The following is a 23,816-nucleotide window of genomic DNA, read 5'->3' on the forward strand; positions in this document are numbered from 1 at the left end:
TTACACAAATGGTATGAATCTACATCATGCACAACCATAGAAATGAAAAGATGTACTCCATTTGTGTACAATGAATCAAAATGCAGTCTGTAAAAATACAAAAAAAATAGTTAAAAATAATTCAATAAACATATCTACAAATGGGGAAGGACTCAATCTGTCCAATATAAAGAGAAGTATTTGCAGGGCTCCAAATGAGTATGTTTCTGTTTTTGATGAAACTTTCAGTCACAGGGTCTCCCTAGACCACGTCTTCTCTCCACATTATTGAAGTTTCAATACCTTTTCCGACATTCACGTGACTCCTGCTCCGCCACTCTCTTTCACTTATAAATCTTTTCCATAATATCCTTACAACATATTTCTTTTCCTTGTCAGCAAACAATAATACAAGGTCTTTGGCGAGTTATTTCCTGTAACTGCTAAGCCCAGATATAGTCTGTTTGGGCTTTCATAGTCCTATGAGTGACTTTGAACTTGACCTAGGCCCTTGCCTTTAGCATTCAACTGTCAGATTTCACAGGAATTGTCACCGTGTTCCTTAAAGAATAAAAATGGCATTTTGGCAATCTTAAATAAGAAAAACACTCACACAGAAACCATTATGACAAATTGAGGAATATTGAACTAGTCAATTTGTGCATTTCATTGAACATTCTGAACCATACAAATTTGAACGAAGCTTTCAATACACAAATAAGCCAGTTCTGTAACAATAGACATTGCCATTGTATATTAGACATTATGCATAGTGCAGCCAGCTGCATCAAAGAGATGGGGGAATTGGGACTTGTTTTCAATGTTAAATTGAAATCCAAAAAAATTATTGTTGTTGCTCTGTAATAAACAGGAATGCTGCTCAATGAAAACCTCTATTTGTATTATTGGTGAGTTTTTGTTCCTAATTCAGACATATGGATAAAGCTGCTCTATTACTCTTTGAAAGCAGGTAGCTGTCATAATGCTTAAACTTTGAAAACAATCATCTTATTTCTGTCCAGAATACTAGAAGAATATCTTAAATACTATAAACAAAAAACAGCTTTCTCTAAGAAGAGATTCTCAGAAGATCTGTAGGAAAATACACAGGGCTTATTGCATCCTTCTTATTCTTTTTTATCTTCAGCACAGTAACAATGAGAAATTAGCATTTAATTTCCCTTTTTTGGGGAAAGAGAGGAAAAAAATATCATTTCTCTTTTCTAATGTTATAATTAAAAATCTCACCCAAGTGCAATTATGTCGTCCAAACCATTTTAGAATGACATGTTTCTAAGAAAACACCAAAATATATGATCGGTTTCTCTAAATCTTGTACATTAACTTACATACAGGCAATTTTAGGTATTCTTTTTGTCAATGAGAATGATGCTAAATATCCCTACTAATTGTGATTATACTTCAATTTAGTGTGAAATGGAAAATGTATAGTAGAACATATGTACTTAAATGTGGCTTTCTGATTTCATTAGCAATTACTCTTAGATATTGGTATACTAGGAGGGAGAAAAGTTACTGCAGTAAAACCAAATTGACACATTTATTGTTTTTAAACTATAGCTTTGCTTTCTAAGAATATATGGTTCCCTTAATCCTTTTTCCATTTTTCAAGTTTTCAAGTCCTGACCTCAAGCATGAATAATAAACTGAAGCTGCAACTTCACTGGAAAATACAAAACAAAACAAAACTGTATTTTATGCAAAGATGCTCTGAATGCTGATTTTCTGATTTCATGTGTACCTTTGAGAAATGGAGAATCAACCAAGAGTCTAGACAGATAGCAGAATTTTACAGATATCTATTGTTTTGATTCTAGGCAATGTTCTTCCTGTACATCTAGATTAAGCATTCATAACACATTTCCAATATAATAGTTATTCAACTATCACCAATATTTGATCAAAAATATTTAGTATGAGTTTCATAGGCTTGAGGCACTGAAAAAGTCCAAGTTGAATATATTAGAGAGAAGTAAATAAAACAGACATTGACTATAGATTTTTGAAATTATTTTCAACATTTGATACTTTAAATGCAATTGTATAACTTCTAGCATATATATACAGAACAAACTCATTTTGTATTTTATTGGTTGAAATCCCTAATTAAAGAAGTGACTAACTTGTTGGATAATTTACTAGACTATGAAATTCTCTTGATTATATTAGATTTAGAAATATTCCAAGATTATACTTGCTACATTTAATATTAATGAGCAGTGAGAGGGTTATGAAAGCCAGAAACAAGATGCCAAATAAATTAATACGGGCAGTGCCATATGCTGGGCTGAACTCAAAGCCTGGACACTTGCATTAATTCTCTGCACAGTTCTTCACTCTCCAGGTTCCAGTTTATGGACTTTAAAATGACATAAGCCCAGAACGTCTTTCTCTAACTGAATTTCCAATTTAGGTTTTACTTTCACAAAGGAGAACGGAGTCCTTCAAAGTTTCTTTTCATCCTGGAACTCGAATAATACATGATTTGGTGAAAATCATCCCTTTTTTTCTAGAGCGGAATGTTTTATCTCAAATTGACTATAAATTCCTTAAAGCCAAGAACTGGATCTTGTTCATCTTTGCCTACTCAGCACCAAGCACAAAGCCTAACACAGAGTAGGTGCTCAATAAATACTCATTGAATAAATGATTACTGGTATAAAGTCAGTTACTCCTAAGTTATGATTTTCTGACTGAAGTTCAAAAGAACAATTTTCCAGTTTTAGGTTTTAAAGTATATATTCAGACTAAGAATAATTAAAAATTCTAGTAAAGTAGAGGCAGCTCTCAATAAAATAAAGGTTTTGACTTAAAAAATGACAAGCCTTTCCCTAGTGTTTTATAATTAAACAAATTATGGATATAAAACTTAACATTGATGAACTGAAGCAAGTATTAATGCAGGAAGTGCTATTTCTGTTACAGTCAAACACTAACATAAGTGATTAAATTTGTATATCCCAACAATGAGTTAGAGTAAGCGTGTTTCAATGTAAGGTCTAAAAAATGTTACACTTTTCTTTTTAATATCTTGAGTAGGGTCTGAAGAAATTATGAGCAATTTATTATCTATATTTTTAAAAGAAGTTACTAAACATCTTAAAAAATTAGATTAGAGTGTGTTTAGTGCTGAATTCACTATGCATATTTAATCTTTTTTTTCTTGTTATCCTTTGGACCCTTCTTTTTATTTTTGCATGTATTATTTCCAAATTCCTCCCATAATGATAGGAATTCTCATTTTTCCATTTTGTGAGCTGGATCAACTTAGGCAGAAATAAAATCTTGAATAAAAAGCATTTCAAGATTTTAGGGGAGAGGGGAATATTATAGTTGAAGTTATAATAAAAATATAACAACCATGAGTGTCTTTAAATATTTAAGAAATACAACAGGAGACAGGACTTTCATTAGATAATGTTGCTGGTATAGCAAAAACCAAAATGATGATAGTGTAAAACAGTGGGTGATATTCCTGGGACAAAGTCTTTGAGGGAAAAAAAAAATACCAGATTTAATTAAGATTTTAAGACTCCTTTTTCATTACTAAGAGAATGTGCCTACTAACAATATCATGAATGCTGACCTCATAAAAGAGATGAAATAGAAAATTATAATAAGCAAAGAAGAGCAATGGTGAAGAGATTGAAAAGTTGTTTACTTTTAATTGTTTGTTTACCCTAAATTAACTTGTTGTGTACCTACTATGTGCAGAACACCATGAATTTGGGAGGACATGAAGTTGCACTAGACCCTGTATTTATAATCCATTGTTTTTCACTTCTTCATTCAGTATTGTTGTCTTTGTCTGGGTTCCCCAAAAATGAGTGACTCGCTTATAAATGATTATTTGAGAAAGGAATTTCAGGGAACCCTGGTGGGCAGTTGAGCCAAATAAAATAGGGAAGGAATAAATCCAGTCCAAGAATGTCTTGTCGAGCTGGTCCTTGCTGTGGGTAACGAGGCTCTGTTCTACTGGGGACCCTCTGAAGAACCACATGAAATCTACCTCAGAATTGTTTGCTCTGCACACAACTGGTTGTCATGGCAACAGCTAAAGTAATAAGGTAATGAAAGGATGTAAGACAAGACACAAGCCGTGTATAAAACCAGTATATTTTTCAAATTTATCTCATGTAGAGATAAAAGAGTAGATATTTATTAAGTCCTTCTTATATGCAATCACTGTGCTAGTCACTGGGGAAGAGGAAAGGAGAAGAAAGAAAGATGAAAAAGATCAAGAATCATGATCCCTGTACTTTAGGAATCTATCCTCAAGGGAGGAAGCAAGCTTGAGCAAGGCCATGATAGACAGTAGCTGCCCTGGGCCTCCAGGGAGGGAGCAGTGAAGTGATCCTAGAGGGAACCCTGAACTAGGTTGTTAAGAAGAAGTCAAAGCATGTTGGATACAGGCTAGAGAACTGGGAAGGAGTAATAGAAGGTGAATCTGAGTAGAAGAAACATGTATTTCAAACCCAAGGAGTTATAGGGTATAGTTTATTTAGGATATTATGTTCTACTTAGAAGAATTATGTACAAAAGCTGCATCCCACCACATACAACAGTAAACTGGGAATAGTAGGTACTTGGCATGTGTAGGTTCTTAAGTATTATGGGTTCTGTGGATGTGGTAGGAGTGTTATTGCCTCAAATTTATGGAACTTTGTGGTTCCTCATTTCAACAACTGGATATTTCATCTTGGGTCAAGAAAGGGGCTTACTAGATTAACAAATGGTATAGTTAATTGTAAGCAATACAGTCTCCATTCATCACTAATACATTCAAATAGAAGTCATAGATGAAAATGACTACAGTTATCTTGGGTGTGTGGGTGTTGTGTGTGTGTGTGTACATGTGGAAGTATGTCTCTGTGTATGTATAATTGTGTATTTACCATATCAAGTCTTTAGAGACAATGAAGAAGACAAAACTCTCCTTTTCGATAAGATGGAACCAATGTACTCTACAATGGAAGTCAATGTTTCTAAGTCCTGAATTATTGACTAAATGATATCATCTGCCTTAGAGTGCACCTTTCTTTCTTTTTCCCTTTTTTTCTTTTTTAATTTATAGTAAAGTCTCATTAAAATATGGAAATTAAAAGAATTTCTACAATTTGATGCTATATAATAAATGCTACAATTTCTATAATTTGATGCTATATAATAAATATTTGATAGCACCACCTTTGATCAAATGTTATGAGTGATACAAAAGTAAATTAAATATGATCCTTGCTTTCAAGAAACTTGGACTCTAATAAAGGAGATGAACATGACAGTAATAAAATATAAGTCAAAGTAAATGGCTATGGAAGAAAAGAGGAACTAACAGAGTTTCGTACATAGTAATTCAGGGAAACTACATAGAAGTGGATGCACAGCGAATCAGCATATCTGAATTCTGTTCTTATTTTGCAGTTAATAGAAGCACAACACTCAATCCCCACCAGCTTTCTTTCCTTGTCTGTAAAGCTGAAGACCCCCTAAGAGTTCTGATAGATCCTAACTTTGTGAGCAGATTGCACCAGAGATGGGTACTCTTTCAACCACAGAAACCACAGAGACACAGGAAGCCCTCTCAGATGAAGGCACACTGTGAGCAAAGACCTGGCCATGTCCTGAGAACAGAGAACTTTCCCCCAATATGATTTGTGCCGAATGCGATGGAGAATAGACATTGACAGGGCTGGAAAGGTAGTTTCAGAAAAATATACAGAGGAGTCAAATTCTATATAAAGTCATTTGGATTATATTAAGGCTTTTTTAATAGCCAAAATACAATGACAGTTGGAGTAACCAAAAATCAGTAAGAGCATGGGAGTAGAACAAAGCAAGAAAATCTGAACTATAGGGCCAATCACTAGCTTTTAGTCACATTTGAAAAGCTAAAAACAAAAGAAACAAAGAAATTTTGATGGTAAATGGAATATTCCCTGAACTGGAAAAGATAACCAAACCTATGAAATTCTTGATCCTTAATGCTAAAAGAACAACATTGCAGGAGAACAGAAAACAAGCTAGTTTGGGGTAAACTTCCTCACATAAAATATGCAAAGAATAAAATTTAATAAACAAGACAATGTGATCATTAAAGCACCAAGTTTAGAGATCCATATAAAAACTTAAATAATTTCACATCTACATAACCACATCTATAGAATCTTAAGAGATCCTTCAACTTACAGAAATGTTTTCTGGTTTGCAATTTCTCCTATTTTTTTTTTTTTTTATTTTTACCATACTATAAGTGTCACAGTAAAGATACAGTTGATGACAGTGACTATTAGTGACCTTAAGAACACAGCTGGGTTTCTATTTTTATTTCTATAAAGCCCTGTTTTCTTCAAACCAGATGATGCTTAAAGGCCCAAACTAAAATCTATGTAGCAAAGCTGATTTGTATACTTTTTGTGTATAAATATTTCACACAACAAACCTGTTTTTAAAACATGCATACATACACAAACCTACATACAGAGACATACATACTCTAATACATATAAGAATGCTTATATAGAAACCCATTTGCAAAATAACCAGGGATGGACAACTGAATGATGCCAAGTTTAAGGGGTCCTTTAGAACTTTACAAAACTGACAAGTGTATTGACAACACACCTAAAAACAGAAACAGTATATTTAAGTAAATTACTTCTAATTTTATAGAAACAAAGAATACAACACATTTAGAAGATATTGAGGAACAATTGGAGGTCTGAGTCTATTTCAACTATTAGGACAGAAAAAGACAACAAACTTGTCTTTATTTGAGTGAATGCTTTCTTACTCTCCATATCTTGAATTAGAGGCAATGATCTTGAAGAGTTTCATGTGGATATTACCAGGTAAAGGTATTCATCGGCAAACAGGTGTATTTCTGAATCTGGTAATAACAGATAGATATTTGAGATTCCTATTAAATGGGTGATGAGTAGTTATGATGGTATGCCATGAACTTTGGCAAGATGGTTATTCAGCGAGCAGAGTGGGATTCAAGGATGCTGGTCTTTCAGAGAAACGGCCTAGTAATTGCTAAGATTGAGTTGTCAGGAAAATTTTACTAATCAGAAAGAGATGGGAATTGTATAATTTCCCTACCCATTCTCCTCATTGTTTATAATACAAAAAGAGAAACTTCTGTGAAAATAATTATTTTATATTTTTTATCTTTGTGAAAGCTCAGTTTGCCAAAGGTGTTGGAATTTCTACTCATTCAGTTTTTTATCAAATAAAAAGATGAAAATCTGAAACATTTGATTAAGTATCCAAATACAGATTTTTCTATAACCTTGACCTCTAGTTTAAGAAAAGTATACCAATGTGCACTTGTTAGCTTGATTCCGCCTAAAGAAAGAGAAAAGGTTGACAGACAGGAATTTGAAGTCACAGAATCAATTCTTACTTTCTTTCCCTAAATACCAGGGCAGCTACTTCTGGTAGAGGCTCATAAATTGTCTTTATCAGATCAAGAACTTCTGTAAAAGTAGACCATGGTGTGTTTATCTGTTTTCCTAGGGAATAGTGTATGGCATAAGGTGTGTTGAGTAAAATCAAGAACTGAAAATTTATACACTGTTATCTCTACTGCATAACAATGGCTCTAAATAGGCACAGTTGCTGAACCCCAAAATCTAGGAGAAGAAGACGATCCCAGAGTACAGCAGCATGCAATATTAACACCAAGCCCTCTCCCTGGGCATCACTGTACCTCATGGGTGTGGTAGTTTATGAGAAGGCACAATTTGTCTGCCCTTATCTGTGACACATTACATCACATATTAGGACCTGGGTTATGTGATTACACAAGAAATAACAAGGTTATGCCACTATACTGAGGTCTGCCTACTTTCTCCAGATACCATGATTGAAATTACAGATTCAGTTTCAAAATATCACATTTGCTATTCTTATCCCCTAAATTCCACCCAGAGTTTCTGTAGAATTCAATGACACTCTGTATATTTCCTGTACCTGTTGATGGCATCAAGGGATGGATATTGCTTAAAAGAGGATTAAACTATCTTTTGAGTAAACTCTTTCTATACTACGTGATGAAATAGTTTCACACTACCAATTTGATCAAATCATTGGTGCATAACTTTTTAGTGCTGTAATGTGTTTTCTGTTTCAAATATACTTTAATCACTTTCTTACATGAAACTAATTTGAGTGTATTATCATTCACTTCCCATTAAGGTAGAAGCTTCCTTGGGAGAAAGAGAGTTAAGACCAGTTTTGTCTTATGGAAGCAGAATTAATGTAGTTTAAGTAACTCTACCTAAGATTGTGACAGGAATCTTAAAAATATGACTCAAAGCTAGTTTAGTTAAAGCTTGTGTAATTTAAGGAAATTGCCTAGGCGAGTAATTGGTATTGTACCAAAACTAAATATTTCACAGTTACATTTGCTCTTGCCTAAAAATAAAATCTAGAGCAATACAAGGGAAAACTGCCAAGACTGAAAATAATATGCAGCAGCTGTAAGTAATTGGGAGTGATAATCATAATTAGACAAGATGTAAGATATGTGTTAAAACCCAGATTGGATCTTCCTGTTGATAACTGGGAGAAATCCCAAAGGCTTAGACTCTACACCTATCTTGGGCACTTCTGCTCCATGCCTGAGAACTCCTCCAAAACCACAGCAAGCATTAGTTCAGTCATAAATCCACAGTCTGAATGGCATGTGGAAATGCCAAAAGAAGATGAGAGAGAAGAGGAGGAAGAGGTCATGTTCCCTGACAAAGAAGAGACTGCAAGAGATTAGCAAATCATCTAACAGTAATTAACATTAAAATACATCCTTCCAAAGAAGCTAAGAAAATGCAGATAACTGTTACCTTTGCTAAGATAGAATGGAGGAGATCTTTGTAAGACCAGAGAAACATTGATTTATTTAATTAGTATAGTTTAAGTAGTGAAGTTAAAAAGTGCTTGTTGCGTTCAAAGTATCTCAAGCTAAAAAGGAAATTCTATGGGGACAGAGGATATTTCTATTTTGCCCAATGAGCAGAATGTCTGGCACAAAGCTCACACTCAATGTGTTAAATAAAAGAGTGAATGAGGAGTATTTTCATAATACCTGAGTGGTGCTTGTGCTTTGTTAGTTATTTTACATTAACTCATTTAATCTTTGCACAAACTTGAAATTCCACTAATCTTTTTCAGAGAAAGATATTGAAATAAGTAAGTTAAGAAACTCGCCCAGTTTAGTCCAATTAGAAAGCAATGGAGGTGGAATTTGAACCAATGTCATCTGTTTCCACAGTTCATATATTAAACACGATGCTTCATTATAAAAAGTAGAATGCCTTAGCTACATTAAGAAACGAGAAAAAACGACAGCCAGCACTAAATTTTGACCAACAAACTGCAACAAGACAGTTTCTCTAAAATTCCCCTTTTCTTTTTTTCTCATATAAAATGGTGAATATGAAACTAATACACTGCTCAAGGGCAGGGCATCTATTTTATTTTAAATTCTCACTCTTCTGATTTCTTCTTCCTTTCTTTTTTTTTTTTTTTTTGGAGGGGGGGATGCTGGGGATTGAACCCAGGGCCTTGTGCTTACAAGGCAAGCACTCTACCTACTGAGCTATCTCCCCAGCCCCTTCTTTTTCCTTTCTTAATCCATTGTTTCTCTTTTCCCTCTTTAAACTTCTTTCTATTCAAAAGCAATTAAATAGGTGTTGGAAAAGAAATGGAACAATTTCTTCATCATACCTTTTTCCTTAAGGACAAAAAATCATAGAAATGACTATTGAAATAGGGTGTATTATCAAATCATTCTCAAATTACACAAATGTATACTTAGGAATATTTTCCAATATTTAATTTAATAAACATCTATTGAACACATTTGATAGAAGATACAGAAACACAAATTATTGGGAGAAATGTTCCATAACTTCAAAATGCATATAGTCAGTGGAAGATTATAAAACTATATGTTAATAAGAAACCAGTTCTGAAGTCAGTATAAACAGAAAACTAATAATTCTTATCAGACAGACTGGAGAGGGCCTCATGGAGGAAGGGCTATTTTATTTTATTTGTTTATTTTATGATACTGAGGATTGAACCCAGGGGCACCAAAACACTGAGCTATATCCCCAGCTCTTCGACTTTGATTTCAAGACATATTCTCCTGAGTTGTCCAGACTGGCTTAGAACTTACACCCTTCTGTCTCAGCCTCCTGAGTAACTGGGATTAGATACAAGCCACAATGCCCATCTCAAAAGTGATATTTTAGATATTTAAGGATTAGTAGGAGTTTCATAAGTGGAGAAGGGATATAAGAAGACCACATAGACTTAAGGATGTAGCATGTGCAAATGACATGGGGTAGTAGAACACCAGGTATTCCAAAATGGCTTGTAAGCCTGGAGTCACACATATGCATGAGTTTGGGTTAGTGGGTTATAAACAGACAGCAGAGGCCTCTGAATTCTGGACTACACATCTCTGGCTTTTCTTGGTAGGCGATGGGAATCCCTGAAGTTATTGAATGGTAAGACTCTCCTCTGGCCTCACTCAGAGTGGACCCCACGTCCTCACCATAACCCTGCTACTCTCTGATCACATGACACATCCCTCCTAATTTTCCTTAGGATAATAGTGGTACAATATTCACACATAGTCAAAATATAGAGCATAGAACCTATGAGAGATCTGAGAATCGCAGAGAGGCACATCCCAGATACTTCCTAAAGTTTCATGCCTATAGCTGGGGATCTTTGGTTTATTGGCACTCACTGTCTTCTGTGAGAGGATGGTGTTATAAAATACATGTTCTACCCCTCTATAACCTGTCTATAATTTGTCCTCTTTCTCAAAATGCTGAAGGCAGATAGTCTCATCTGTACAGGTCAGAATAAAGTAAACCACCCAGCATGGCATCTAATAAACCATAGGCATTCCCTTGAGCATTATCTCATACTCCTCATTCACTCACTCATTTAACACATCTAATGTGTGCTATGTGCAGATGCTTGAGTCAAAGAGTAAAAACAATAAGCCCAAAAGTAGAAAGAAAAGATTCAGCAAAATATGGGAGAGGAAAGACCATACTCATCTGAAAAAAAGGAGTCATGGCCTTATGTCTCCTTATGTTTGTGGTGATAATAGTGTAAATAGGTGTAAATCATATAATTATTTGAAAAAAAATACTGAACACCTAGTAAATTATGGACTTTGTGGTCAGTACTTAAATATAAAAGATAAATCTTAGCTTTGGAAGGTGTTTGGTCTAGTCGGGGTAAAATGTGTAAATGTGATTTTATGAGTTATTAAATAATATGGAGAAAAGAGAAGAGTGCTTAATTTAGCATGGGATTTTTCTAAATGATTTTTTTTCTTTTGATGGAGGTGATACTTGAGCAGAGTCTTGAAGCTAATTTCTAATAATAGCAAATAGTCATTTTCTTTAATTTCTTGACATCAAAAATTCAATTGGAATTTAACATGTGAAACAAATCAAAGTACCACTGAGACCCTTAATGTTAATACCTTTAGACCTTATCTCCAAATAGTTCAGTCCAACAGTCACAGACATATAAAAACCAAATATGATAAGTATTAATCTATGAGAATGAAATCACACAGTGATGGAATGCCCCAACAAAGACTGCTGCATAGCATTTTAGAAAATGAGCTTTGTATGTAATGAATGTAAAATCTATAAAGAGTCAATTTGTTTATAACTGTTGCCTGAACACTTGCCCTGCCATAGTCTCTTAGCAATCCCAAGATTCTGCATCATAGATGCATATGTCCTGTGCTCTCTATTTGCCTGTTTGTTTGTATCCCTACAGGAGTGAAATCTTTATGAAGGAGAAGATTGGATTTTATTCATCTTTGCTTGTTTGTATTTAATCCAACTCTCAGCACATAAAAGACATTCAGTATATAGTTCAAGAGTATGAATGATGATCTATGACTTGATCACTGGGTATCTGATCTCACATTTCCTTGACTAATTTTGCACTTTGTTTTTGTGGCCTAGTGATTGTTCATAATTATCCTGCAGTCCATTAGCTATAATAATTGCTGGCTAACAATGCCACAGCCAGCTCCTGCTTCACTTTAGGACTAATATTAATATTATGTTCACAAAAAACTAAAAAGTGAATCAATGCTAAAATCTTGCTATTTTAATTGTAAAGTTATCATTAATTTTAAAATATACCATGCATAATATTTTTGCCCTGTTTAAAATGATAGTAAACTGAGTAGAAGAAGAGATGGACACATTTGGAAAATGTCTCAGTGGTACTTTGATTTGTTTCACATGTTAAATTCCAATTGAATTTTTGATGTCAAGAAATTAAAGAAAATGACTATTTGCTATTATTAGAAATTAGCTTCAAGACTCTGCTCAAGTATCACCTTGAACTCATGCTCAAGTTGTCTACCATGAAGGTAGACAACAAAGAGAAATATATATGGGAGAATATAGAATTAAGTAACAAAAAGACCCTATATGCCTTATGAACCATTGAATTCCCAGCACTTAAGATGGTGCTTGGTATCGAGTTCAGTAAAAATTTGCTAAATGAGTTAGGGAAAATATTTTAATTTGTTTTCTAGGCTTTAAGCATGTGACCTGTTTCAGAAGAATTTTGATTTTGTGGGATAGAAATACACATTTTAATTGCAAATTAATTTTTTGTGTCATTGAATCATTCACTTAGACATTTCTTAAGTATCTCCCATCCACTGTGTACCAAACTTTCTGTCAGGAAACACAAAGACAAATAAGAAGGGGTCTGGATCTAGAAATAGATACATAGACAAACATTTGCAAGTAGTGTAATGGTGGTATAATAGAGGGACCATAGTTAATAACACAAAAGGGGTATTCAGCTCAGCTTGTGGGAGAAGGAGCTGGGACTTAGGAAAGATTGTCCTAATGTGAACTCCAAAAGATGGATAAATTTTCAGGGTTATTATATTCTACATGATTAGGTACTATTGACTTTGTTGTGATAACAAAAACAATTTACCTTTGATTTGTATGCTTAGCTTTTAAAATCTTCTTTCTTATTTATTAAACCACTTTATTTGTTTATTATTGTTTCTTTTTTTACACCAGTTTGGTTACACTCAGATTCTTAAAAGATGACTCTGACACACCTGTTATTGAGAAGGTCATACACAATTAAGTAGTCATTTATATTTAAAAAATATTCTTCCAGGTCTTAAATTGAGAGAAAATAAGGAGCTCCATGGTTTCAAATTAGACTTACCTCAGATATTTGAAAACTATCTGTTCAGTCATAGATGCACTGTCTTCATCATGCTTTCATTAAAAAAAAAAAAAACCTCATTCATGATGCATTTAGATATATTAAACAGTTGATTTGGCATCTTAAATAGTTGATTTGGTTCTCTGTTTATTAAAAAGCAGTAACTTCAGCACTGGAATCCTAGTCTCCTGGAGTCAACAATTGCATTGTCAAGAAATCTTCCTACTGGCAGGGGCCAATGTATCTTTCCTCCCTTTAATTTCTTAGAGGTATAAACAACACAATTTGTTCTTCTTCTGACATACCAATACAGTCATTTATGAAAGTTCCATTAAAAACTACCCACTGGTAATTCAAACCCGGAGCAACTAAAACTGCTCCTTGATTTGAGTTATGGATTAAGGGATAGAACAGTATATTCTTTATTACATTATTCAATTTCAACTAGGAAATAGTGCTTGAATTCTAGGTTCCATTAACAAAAGGTAGTTAAAATATGTGCATGGACTTTTTTGTTATTACTATTATTATTATTGTGGTAAACAAAACTCAGTCCTGAACAATTCTGAGCGTGCATACACCCACCAATTTCTGGAGCACAGTAACCACATACAGGAGGCAGCTACCCCCTTGTGAAGTGAAATATAATCCCCTCCATAGATTACAACCATATCCCAGACAGGATGAATATTTAGGGCTTGGGTGAAAATTCAACATAACTGTTAGCTAAGTCCTGCATGAACTTCGTATATAATACTGTGATCTTTCTAATGTATGAATGTGGTTATATATTCAGCCACTCCAAATTCTTCAAATTCTCCTTTAGATTAGAAACTAAAACTCTTTTCATTACAATCAAGGTCATTCTACTTGCCTAGAGCTCCAATTTCAATTCCCTCCACTTCAGGCCTCAAACTTCACGGTCCAGCATGACTAATCTACTTTTAGATCCTAGAAGTATGTCTGATCTCTCCTTTCCTCATGCTTTTGGAGGTGTTATTTCCTCTATTCAAATGGCAGCTCTCTTTGGTAAAACTGTTAAATCATCCCCCTCTTGTACAGGCAGATTTAAATGCACAATTTTTCATGTCACTGCAGTTTGCACATGCAATTCTAATATTCCTAGAATTGTATTATAATTGTATGCATGCCTTTCCCCAAACACATATAAAAACAGTCCTTGGAAGAAAGAACCTCATTTTTGTTTTTCTAGCACTTAACACAGTATTTGACTGATAAGAAATATTTACAAATATATGCATGAATGAATATTACCCACAACTGCAAATATTTACAATACATATAAGAGGAATAAGATGTTAGTGATTGTTTGTTGAATACTTAGCATGTGTCTAGCCCTGTACAGTGTATTGTATGTGCTTCATCTCCAATTGTCACCACAGCTGTGCCAGGTAGATTATATTATTTCTGTTATTTCTATTTTGCCCTTGAGAAAACTGAAGCTTAGAGAAGTTAGTCAAATAGACCAAACATTCTCATAGAGCAGAATCAGATGTGAACCTAATTCTGTCTGACCCCAAAGCCAATGCTCTCCCCAGTATACCTGGCTGTCTTTTGATTATTGTCAAGATCCTGAGAGGCACAAATTAGATTTTGATTTAATCTTTTCCATTTCTTTCCAGCTCCAAGTACAGCCCAGTATGGAATTACCGGGAGCGCTGACGTTCTTTTCTCCTGCTGGTACCTTGTGTTGACACTGTCCTCTTTCACCAGCATATTCTACCTGAAGAATGCCATTCTACAATAAATTTAAAGACCCATAAAAGGCTTTTAAGGATTCTCTGAAAGTGCTGATGGCTGGATCCAATCTGGTACAGTTTGTTAAAAGCAGCGTGGGATATAATCAGCAGTGCTTACATGGGGATGATCGCCTTCTGTAGAATTGCTCATTATGTAAATACTTTAATTCTACTCTTTTTTGATTAGCTACATTACCTTGTGAAGCAGTACACATTGTCCTTTTTTTAAGACGTGAAAGCTCTGAAATTACTTTTAGAGGATATTAATTGTGATTTCATGTTTGTAATCTACAACTTTTCAAAAGCATTCAGTCATGGTCTGCTAGGTTGCAGGCTGTAGTTTACAAAAACGAATATTGCAGTGAACATGTGATTCTTTAAGGCTGCAATACAGCATTCAGTTCCCTGTTTCAATAAGAGTCAATCTACATTTACAAAGACACATTTTTTTTTCTTTTTTGATAAAAAAGCAAATAATATTGCCTTCAGATCATTTCTTCAAAATATAACACATATCTAGATTTTTCTGCTCGCATGATATTCAGGTTTCAGGAATGAGCCTTGTAATATAACTGGCTGTGCAGCTCTGCTTCTCTTTCCTGTAAGTTCAGCATGGGTGTGCCTTCATGAAATATTTTTCTCTTTGTCTCCAACTAATATAAAACATTTTGCTAAATCCTACAATTTGTAAGGAAAAATAAACCACAATGATAAAGTTAAACTATACCCTATCTCCAAAGAACAAAGGAGTTATTGGATTGTATTCCTTCATGATCAGTGGGGTTTGAGAGTTTTGCCCCACAATAACTCCGTTCTTGGAATGAAAAACAATTTAATCACATAGAACAGTAAATGTACTGTATGATTTCTTTAGTTGAAGTTAAATGTTAGATCTACTGTGGGGAATAATTCCCTTTAAAATGACAGCACAGTCCACTCAAGGGATTGCTGAGCAAGACAGTATCTTTTTTCTTTCACTATTTCAAGCCTAAATTTTTAAGATGGTTTGTCAGAGAGAACACAAAGTCCTATCACCTAATATTACATGAGTTCATAAGCACTCAAAACTAATTTGGTTTTGTGATAGGTAAGTTAGTATGACAGAAAGAGTGCTACTGCGGACAGGAGTATTTTGCATATTTTCTGTCTGAAAACATCACTCAGTTGATAATCTGGAATGCATGTTACATTAAAAAATGTTCCAAAATATTTTATATAAAATATTCTATATTAGTATGCAGCAGATCAATCCCTAAAGTAAATAATTCTTCAATAAAATCTTTCTTTATAAACATTTAAGTTCAAACAAGTGAAGCCAAAAAAATTACCATGCTTTATTTCTTCTTACATGATATATGTAAGTTATGATCAAATGAAGACAGACACCAGTGATGAGAATAACTTAAGATGTATTAATTATTCAATTACTGTGAGTATTCATTTTTTTCTACTTAAAGAATTAAAACTACATTTTTGAAGGAAAATTCTGTGAGTCTAACTATTATATTACAGGAATAGGCTGACGGTTTTACTCTTTACCAAAGAAAGACCACAGCCTTGAAAGCCATTTTACAGGTTTGATGAAGTTGCCAATTTCAGCACACCTACATTTCTACAAATAGTCATCTTTTACAAATCATACCAACAACCCACATGCTACTACCAAGATTAGATATAAGAAATTTTAGAGGTCACACATATTTAAGATTGCTAATATTTTGCCCTAGAAGTGATAACTTGAAAATTGTGATTTTTTTCCAAGTAAAATTCAAAGACAAACTATGCCATAAATCTACTTTAATTTGAAAGATGACTCATAAATAAGGAGGCATAAATATAGTCTTCCCACAAAATGGCAATAATATGCCATAATGCTCTTAAATTTACTAGTTGTAATAAATTTATGACATTTTGACTGATATATTAAAAATCGGCTTTAAAAATATAGTCTTTAAATGTATTATTTATTTGCTTTTAAAAATATTCTTTGTAAAATTGGTGAGTAAACTAAAAATACGTTTTTTTGTATTGCAGCTTTAAAGTGGCACACTCCATAATAATCTACTTACTAGAAATAGTGGTGCTACCACAAAAGTGTTAACCATCTGTACATTGTTTGGGAGAAAGAAACAGATCAAGAATGCGTATTATACAGTGACCGTTTTCCTAGAGTTAAAAATACCTCCTCTTTGTAAGGTTTGTAGGGTTAATGTGAGGTAAATTGAGGTATAAACTATGGATGAACCAAATAATTAGTTCAAAGTGTTGTCATGATTCCGAATTTGTGGAGTCTGGTGTTTTTCCCATAGAATGTGACAGAAGTACAGTCATAGCTCAGTAGCTATATGTATTTGCCTTTATGTTAGAAGAGACTTTCTTGAGTGACATTTTTAAATAGAGGAGGTATTCACTATGTTTTTCTGTATCACAGCAGCATTCCTAGTCCTTAGGCCCCTGGACAGAGTGAAATCATGAGTATTTATGAGTTCAATATTGTTCAAATAAGGCTACAGTATTTGCTTTTTTGTGTGAATGTATTGCATATAATGTTCAAGTAGATGATTTTACATTTATGGACATATGAAATGTCTGATTATTCCATTTTATCAGTCCTGACTGTACAAGATTGTTGCAATTTCAGAATAGCAGTTTTATAAAATTGATTTATCTTTCAATCTAAAATAATTTCTTAAGCTATTCCTTTCGGCATTGTGTTTTCCACAAGTTCCATTTGTGGGATTCCTTTTGTTGCCCCTAAATTTTTGTCAAAGAAAGAAGAAAGGAAAATAAAGAGCAGTTGAGAAAAAAGATAAAGACAGAAAAGGAGGTGAAGACAAAGGAAATAGTAAAAAGGAAGGACAGAAAGAGGGAAAAGAGGACAGGATGAAAGACAGGAGAAAGGATGGATGAGAGGGAGGCAAGAAGCAGAATGTTAGGGTAGTTAGCTTTTTCATTTGCATTTTCAGTTTAAATGCAAGTGGTGTAATGTGTTTTACAATGATCTCATTCAACACATAAGTCCTGTTGCACCATTAAGTTTCTATTATGCAACAATTATATAATGAAAAGTACTGCCCAAGTTATAGCATTGTGCGATTTTTTGAGACACTAAGAATTGAGAGAGAGAATTTCAAACATAAAGTCACTTTTGGGGGATTTATAACTTCACTGAAAATTAATGCTTCATCATAACATTTAAGCTATATCTAGAAAGTAGACTGGAGAACTAAGAAAATTACCCAGATAATTCAGAACAAAAATATATAGATATATATATATATACATAAATACCCCTATGTGTGAAGTCAGAAAACTCTGAAAAGCTGAATTATCAAAGCCAATCATCTATATTGATCAAATTACTGAAAAATTGTTAATTTATCCATTGTACTTAGCTTTGTGACACAGCCAAAAGTTACCTATTTAATCTTTTCAATAAAAGTTGTTTTTTGAAATCCAGAAATGATTTAAAAAGAGGTCAGGTTTTTAACTATTTATTGAAGTATGTGGATGTACAGTATTTCAATAGATATGAATATGAATAAATGGTATGCCTTAAGATTCTTTGAATATGTATTTACTTTAAAGACTGGAAAAAATCTCTTCCTGTCTTTTAGTAAAACATCCATATTTCATAATCTGATGTAAAATATGTTGTACTGTTTCCAATAGGTGAATATAAAGTCAGTTTATCAATTAAATATGTATTTGACTCATTTAAAAACTATTAGTTTAAGAAAAAAATGGAAGAAATAATAATTTAAACATGCTTCTAGTCCCGCCTTCATTTTCTGCTTCATTCATTGTATCATATTTCCATCCTTCTGGTGCTGCAAAGCAATACTGGTTGAAAAGTTTTGATGCTATAATTTCAAACACCTCCACATGGTTTTTCTGTCAATTACTGATTCCCAGAAGGTTTAACAAACTGCACCACATCTAACTTAGAAATAATTTTTCTGGAGATATTTTACTATCAATTATTTAGAAATTTTATTTGCTGAAATGCAGCAGAGTTAGCTACAGAGACAGATGATAAATTCCTGACAGTCTTACAAGTTAAGCAAATGAAAACTCAAATGCTTATAGAAGCCAAAGTGTAATTTCTTAAGAGAGCTGGGTATAAAATAACAGTGAGCTTAGGCATTTTGATACAATTTTTTTGAAAATATCTTGCCTTCCAAACAAAACACGTGATTTGGCTGAGCACCCTTAGTGTGTAAGTATTATAATATGCAAATGGGAGTCCATTCCAAATGAGCCCTCTTTCTCATATCTGTCCATTTATAGTAATCAAATAAATGGGAACAATGTGATTGATGAAACAATGCAACAAGCCATGAAAAAGATCCATGCTTGGTTTACTAAGCTGTTTTCAAATATGGGTGTTACTGCTATGCTGAGAAAACCATACACACCAAACCTCTCCCCCTACAAGCAGTGAAAACACATTTAATATGTCTGATTTTCCTACTGCTCATTATTCCTTGCCCTTTCAACTTTTGTCCTGAACTCAATTAAATAATAGAAACAGAAGCATCAAGTGGCAGACCTAGAAAGCTAGCACATGAAGTAGAGTTAGTTTTTCTTTGAATGTAATAGGTCAAAATATAAACACTTCAAAACTACATACAGTTATTCAGAAAATAATTACTCACTGTAACCAGTCAAGAAGAAATGTAAGTAAGATTTTAAAGATAAAAATTTCCTAAGAATGATTCATTCACAATAAGGGAATTTGAGCCAGACCTGGTTGTGCATGCCTATAATCCCAGTGACTCTGGAGGCTGAGGCAGGAGGATGGCAAGTTCAAGACCACCCTCAGTAACTTAGTGAGACCTTGGCAATTTAGCAAGACACTGCTTAAAAGTAAATAAATAAAAAGTACTGGGAATGTTGCTCAGTGGGAGAGCACCCCTGGTTATGAGCTTTAAATGCCAAAAAGTGGGGGAGGGGATTCGATCCAAGCACCACAGTCTTTACACTCACTCCCACTGAATTTCCTAAGCAAATGCCTTCATAATCACATGCACTTCTATCAAGTGATTTCAAACTTAGAGAAAATATTTATAAATTGATATCTTTAGTGGAAGGAGAACAAACCAACAAGCAAATCAAATAAATACTTCCCAGCCTTCCTGGAGAGAACAAGAGACAAATCATTTTCACCCCGTTCTCTAGAAGCTTCAGCCACAGTCATCCTAAGGCTAGACCAAATTTTCCCATAGCCTTATGTCCAAAAGATGTGCTCCACCTCAGAGACAGATGGGCAACTGGAGTTACTCCGAGGGATCACAGCTCTTGCACCTTGCATTTTATAATGGCAAGACACATTGCTGCTTTGGCTCCCAGAATACTTCAAAATAAGTAGAAAATACTATTGTCACACATTGATGACAAAAATAAGATTCAGAAAATTTTAATTACTTGCTGGAGATTACACTTTTACTAAGTAGAGTACTTGAGCCAAATGTTTAATCCAATCCTACCAACTGGTTTCTACCACCATTAGCCTTCTTAGGAATAGGAAAAGGATATGATGGTGTTGCTTCTTCACAGCTCTCTGTATATTTATATTTGGAATGTGGAATTGGAATATGGAAGCACATAACATGTTTGATTTCCACAAGATTAATAATTGTTAATTTTCGAGAAAATCTTGCAGAACATGAATACTACAAAAATAAATGTAGAGGTTAAGTCTTTACACTCTATTTTGGAATATATAGTAAATCAGATATGGGTGAAATTCAAGGCATGGTTCATTCTGAGGCAAATTACTCTCCAGCTGTGAAACTGTGAAATCAAATATGTTATGAGCTTCCATATTCTAATGCCTTCAGAGGGTATGAGGTTTAAAGGCAAATCGGATTGCACATCTCATCTAAAACTTTCAGAGTATGGAATGTACAATGCAATTGGCTTCTGACACAAAGCTCTTAGTTGTATTAGACTTTTCATACCAAATGGAGAATCTTGTCATAATCACACATATCTTCTTTCTATATAGCATTTTACAAAAGACCTACCAGGTTTTGGATAATCCATTAAGACTATTACTCCATTGACAGAATTGACAGAATTGTTGGGGAAATATAACTCAGAATACACATATACATTTTTTTGAATTCCTAATATAATACTGGTTTTTAATCTTACGAACGTTGCCAATTTATATCAAAATACTAATTATATATACATCTGTTTGTGTTGAGTCTAACAAGAAGGCAATCCTAATTCTAGAAACTAAATTATATGCAATCAAGAAATACATTTTTTTTGTTAAAATATAAATATATTGCAAATCCTATAGTCATCACCTTTTAGTTTGAAGAATGTGGAAATCATGACTTACATATCCTTATAAAATGGGTACATTAATTCATTAATGAAAGAGTTAATGTAAGATGTTACAAATCAGGACAATTTAAGAGCACATGCATTTATAGATCAAGAATAATAAAATTAACATGCAAAGGAAGCAAAATTAACTTCTTCCAGAATAAAGAAGTCAGTTGAATCTTTGCACAAAAGAATTTATTTCCATATCTATAGAAAAGAAATATTTTGTCTTAGTGTCACTTATCTACAAGTTGAAAAGAGGTGAAATGCAATTGAAAGTACAGAGCCCCATAAAATCAGAACCAGGTAACCTGAAATGGTGTCTCTACATAATGTATGTTTTTTCATTGCAGCAGAAATTTTTCCTGGGGCTGAGGATGTAGCTCAAGGGTAGAGGTGCCTGCATAGAGTTCAATCTTCAGTACTGGGGGAAAAAAATTCCCCTAAAATGATGATATATAAAAATTTTGAGGGCAGTTAGATTAAACAAATTGCTATTATTTTGAGCATCCTTAATACATTATCTACTTCAATGAAGAAAGTTCCCAATAAATCTACATATCTAATATTACATATTCTTTCTCTTCTAATTATTCATTTCCCCCCTTCTTCTCACAAACAATCACTTCATAGTCTGGGACATGTAGAAATGAACCATTATAATAAGTATCTCACTTCAAGATACTCTGTTGAAAAACTAACATATTTGGGACACTTATTACAAGAAATAACTTTGCAATATAAAAGGCATTTTGTATTAATAAGAAAAATGAATTAACAATTGAGATAGTAACATTTTATCAACCACATACAATGACAATGGTCAGAAATTTGCAAGAAGCCATTGCAAGAGCTGAGTGGTCTGCTTCCACTTAATTCTAATCAGCCCAATCCTAGTGCAAATTTTGGTTTGGCAGGAACTACAGGAGGTGGAGTGGTTCATTAGGCTTTCAAAGATTTAAAATGTTAAAGGGGGTGGTTTTCCTTCTTATTTCAAGTGAATTCTAAAAGCATTGGAATGTTTTGGGGTGGAAATTTGAATTTGCTAATTTCTTCATTAATTTTGATATTTTTACTTTAAAAAAAGTTAACTTTAAACTAAACCACAGTTGACTTATACCTCCTGCAGTTTTGAATTGTGCTTTTAAACAGGTACTCAAAGCACATGGAATTCCCTGAGAAAAGTTGGGGTACAAGTATTTTAAAAAGGACTTATAAAATATTCCTTGAAGACTATAATATGTTAACAATAAATAAAAAATGTTTCTTGATTGTTCTGAAACATTGAATAGTACCCATAGAACTCTTACATAGTGCCTAAGTAGTTTCATCAATATGGATGGGGATTACCCAAAAACTTGACATCCCCCTACCATGCATTTGACAAGTGACCTGGCAAAAATGTGGTCAACAGCTCATTTTTGACATACTCCTTAAGAAATTGTTGCCAGAGATTTGAAACTGCTTCAAGCTGATATCTTTTTCGAAACAAAACACATACTCAGACGCAAACACAGAATTGCATTGCTATCAGTGATCTGGAAAATAAGCTTGCAAGCTGTCCATGTGGTATTCTGGATAATTTAAAGGAAAAAAAAAAAAAAAAAGGAGAAAAAGTGACAACAGTACAACCACAGTTTCTGTTTAAGTTTCATTTGCAAGATTTTAGCATAAGGAACATCTTGTGATTTAATTAATCAGAAGATGGCACCTGCTTTAAATACTAACATGGTGAAAAGCAGATTTTTTAAAAATTTGGAATAAAATTTGTCTCTGGAAATATGTCCTTCCTGTTGGTAGACAACTATTTATGTTTTGAGAGTCTTACTGTCTAATACCTTTAAATGTTGACAGGATGAAGACTGGGTTTGGTTTCTTTTTTAAACTTTTTTAAGCTTTTTTTTTTTCCTGGAAATACATATTTCCAATTTTTAATATACAAACTAGTATGTGTGCTCAAAAATTCTCATTTTCTCACAATTCAGTTTTTACAATGCATTAACAAAGCTTTATGGCTTGTATATGACACATGTTGATCTTTTATGAAGTAACATAGGAACTTATATAATGGTCTCCATTTTCATGTTGAGGTACATTCTCAGAATGTTATCATTTCAGGAAGAATTTGTCATCTCTTGATTCTGATATTTTAAAATAAAATTTAGACTGAAAAGACATTTAACTGTTTTTGTCAGATAACTTGAACTGTTCATGTGGAGTTCATCTCTCACTCATTCATTCATTCCCCAAGACAAAAAAGTATGATTCAAACGATCTTTGAAGAACTATCTGAAACAAATTGTATGGTAGAGTTAATCAAGATGTTTAGAAGACTGTCATCAAATAGAAGGAAAATAAAAGCATCCACTTCTCTAATCTGTTTTCTAAGACGCCAAGCTTTGCCTTAAGACTGAGAGAGAGAAGAAAATGATGAAGAAAAGAAAGGAGGGGAAGTAGGAAAAG

At 33.5% G+C, this 23,816-nt stretch overlaps 1 protein-coding gene across 1 annotated transcript in view; it reads left to right on the forward strand.

Moving 5' to 3' along the window:
• Negr1 (neuronal growth regulator 1) overlaps positions 1-22,989 on the forward strand; it is an 807,725-nt gene extending 784,736 nt beyond the window's left edge. The window contains exon 7 of the mRNA XM_047539557.1: positions 14,895-22,989. Within this exon, the coding sequence (XP_047395513.1) occupies positions 14,895-15,019 (125 nt within the window). The 3' untranslated portion in view covers positions 15,020-22,989. The remainder of the gene's footprint in view (positions 1-14,894) is intronic.
• Positions 22,990-23,816: the final 827 nt, after the last annotated feature.

The sequence above is a fragment of the Sciurus carolinensis genome, chromosome 1, assembly GCF_902686445.1.
Source record: "Sciurus carolinensis chromosome 1, mSciCar1.2, whole genome shotgun sequence".
In the NCBI taxonomy this organism is placed as follows: domain Eukaryota; kingdom Metazoa; phylum Chordata; class Mammalia; order Rodentia; family Sciuridae; genus Sciurus; species Sciurus carolinensis.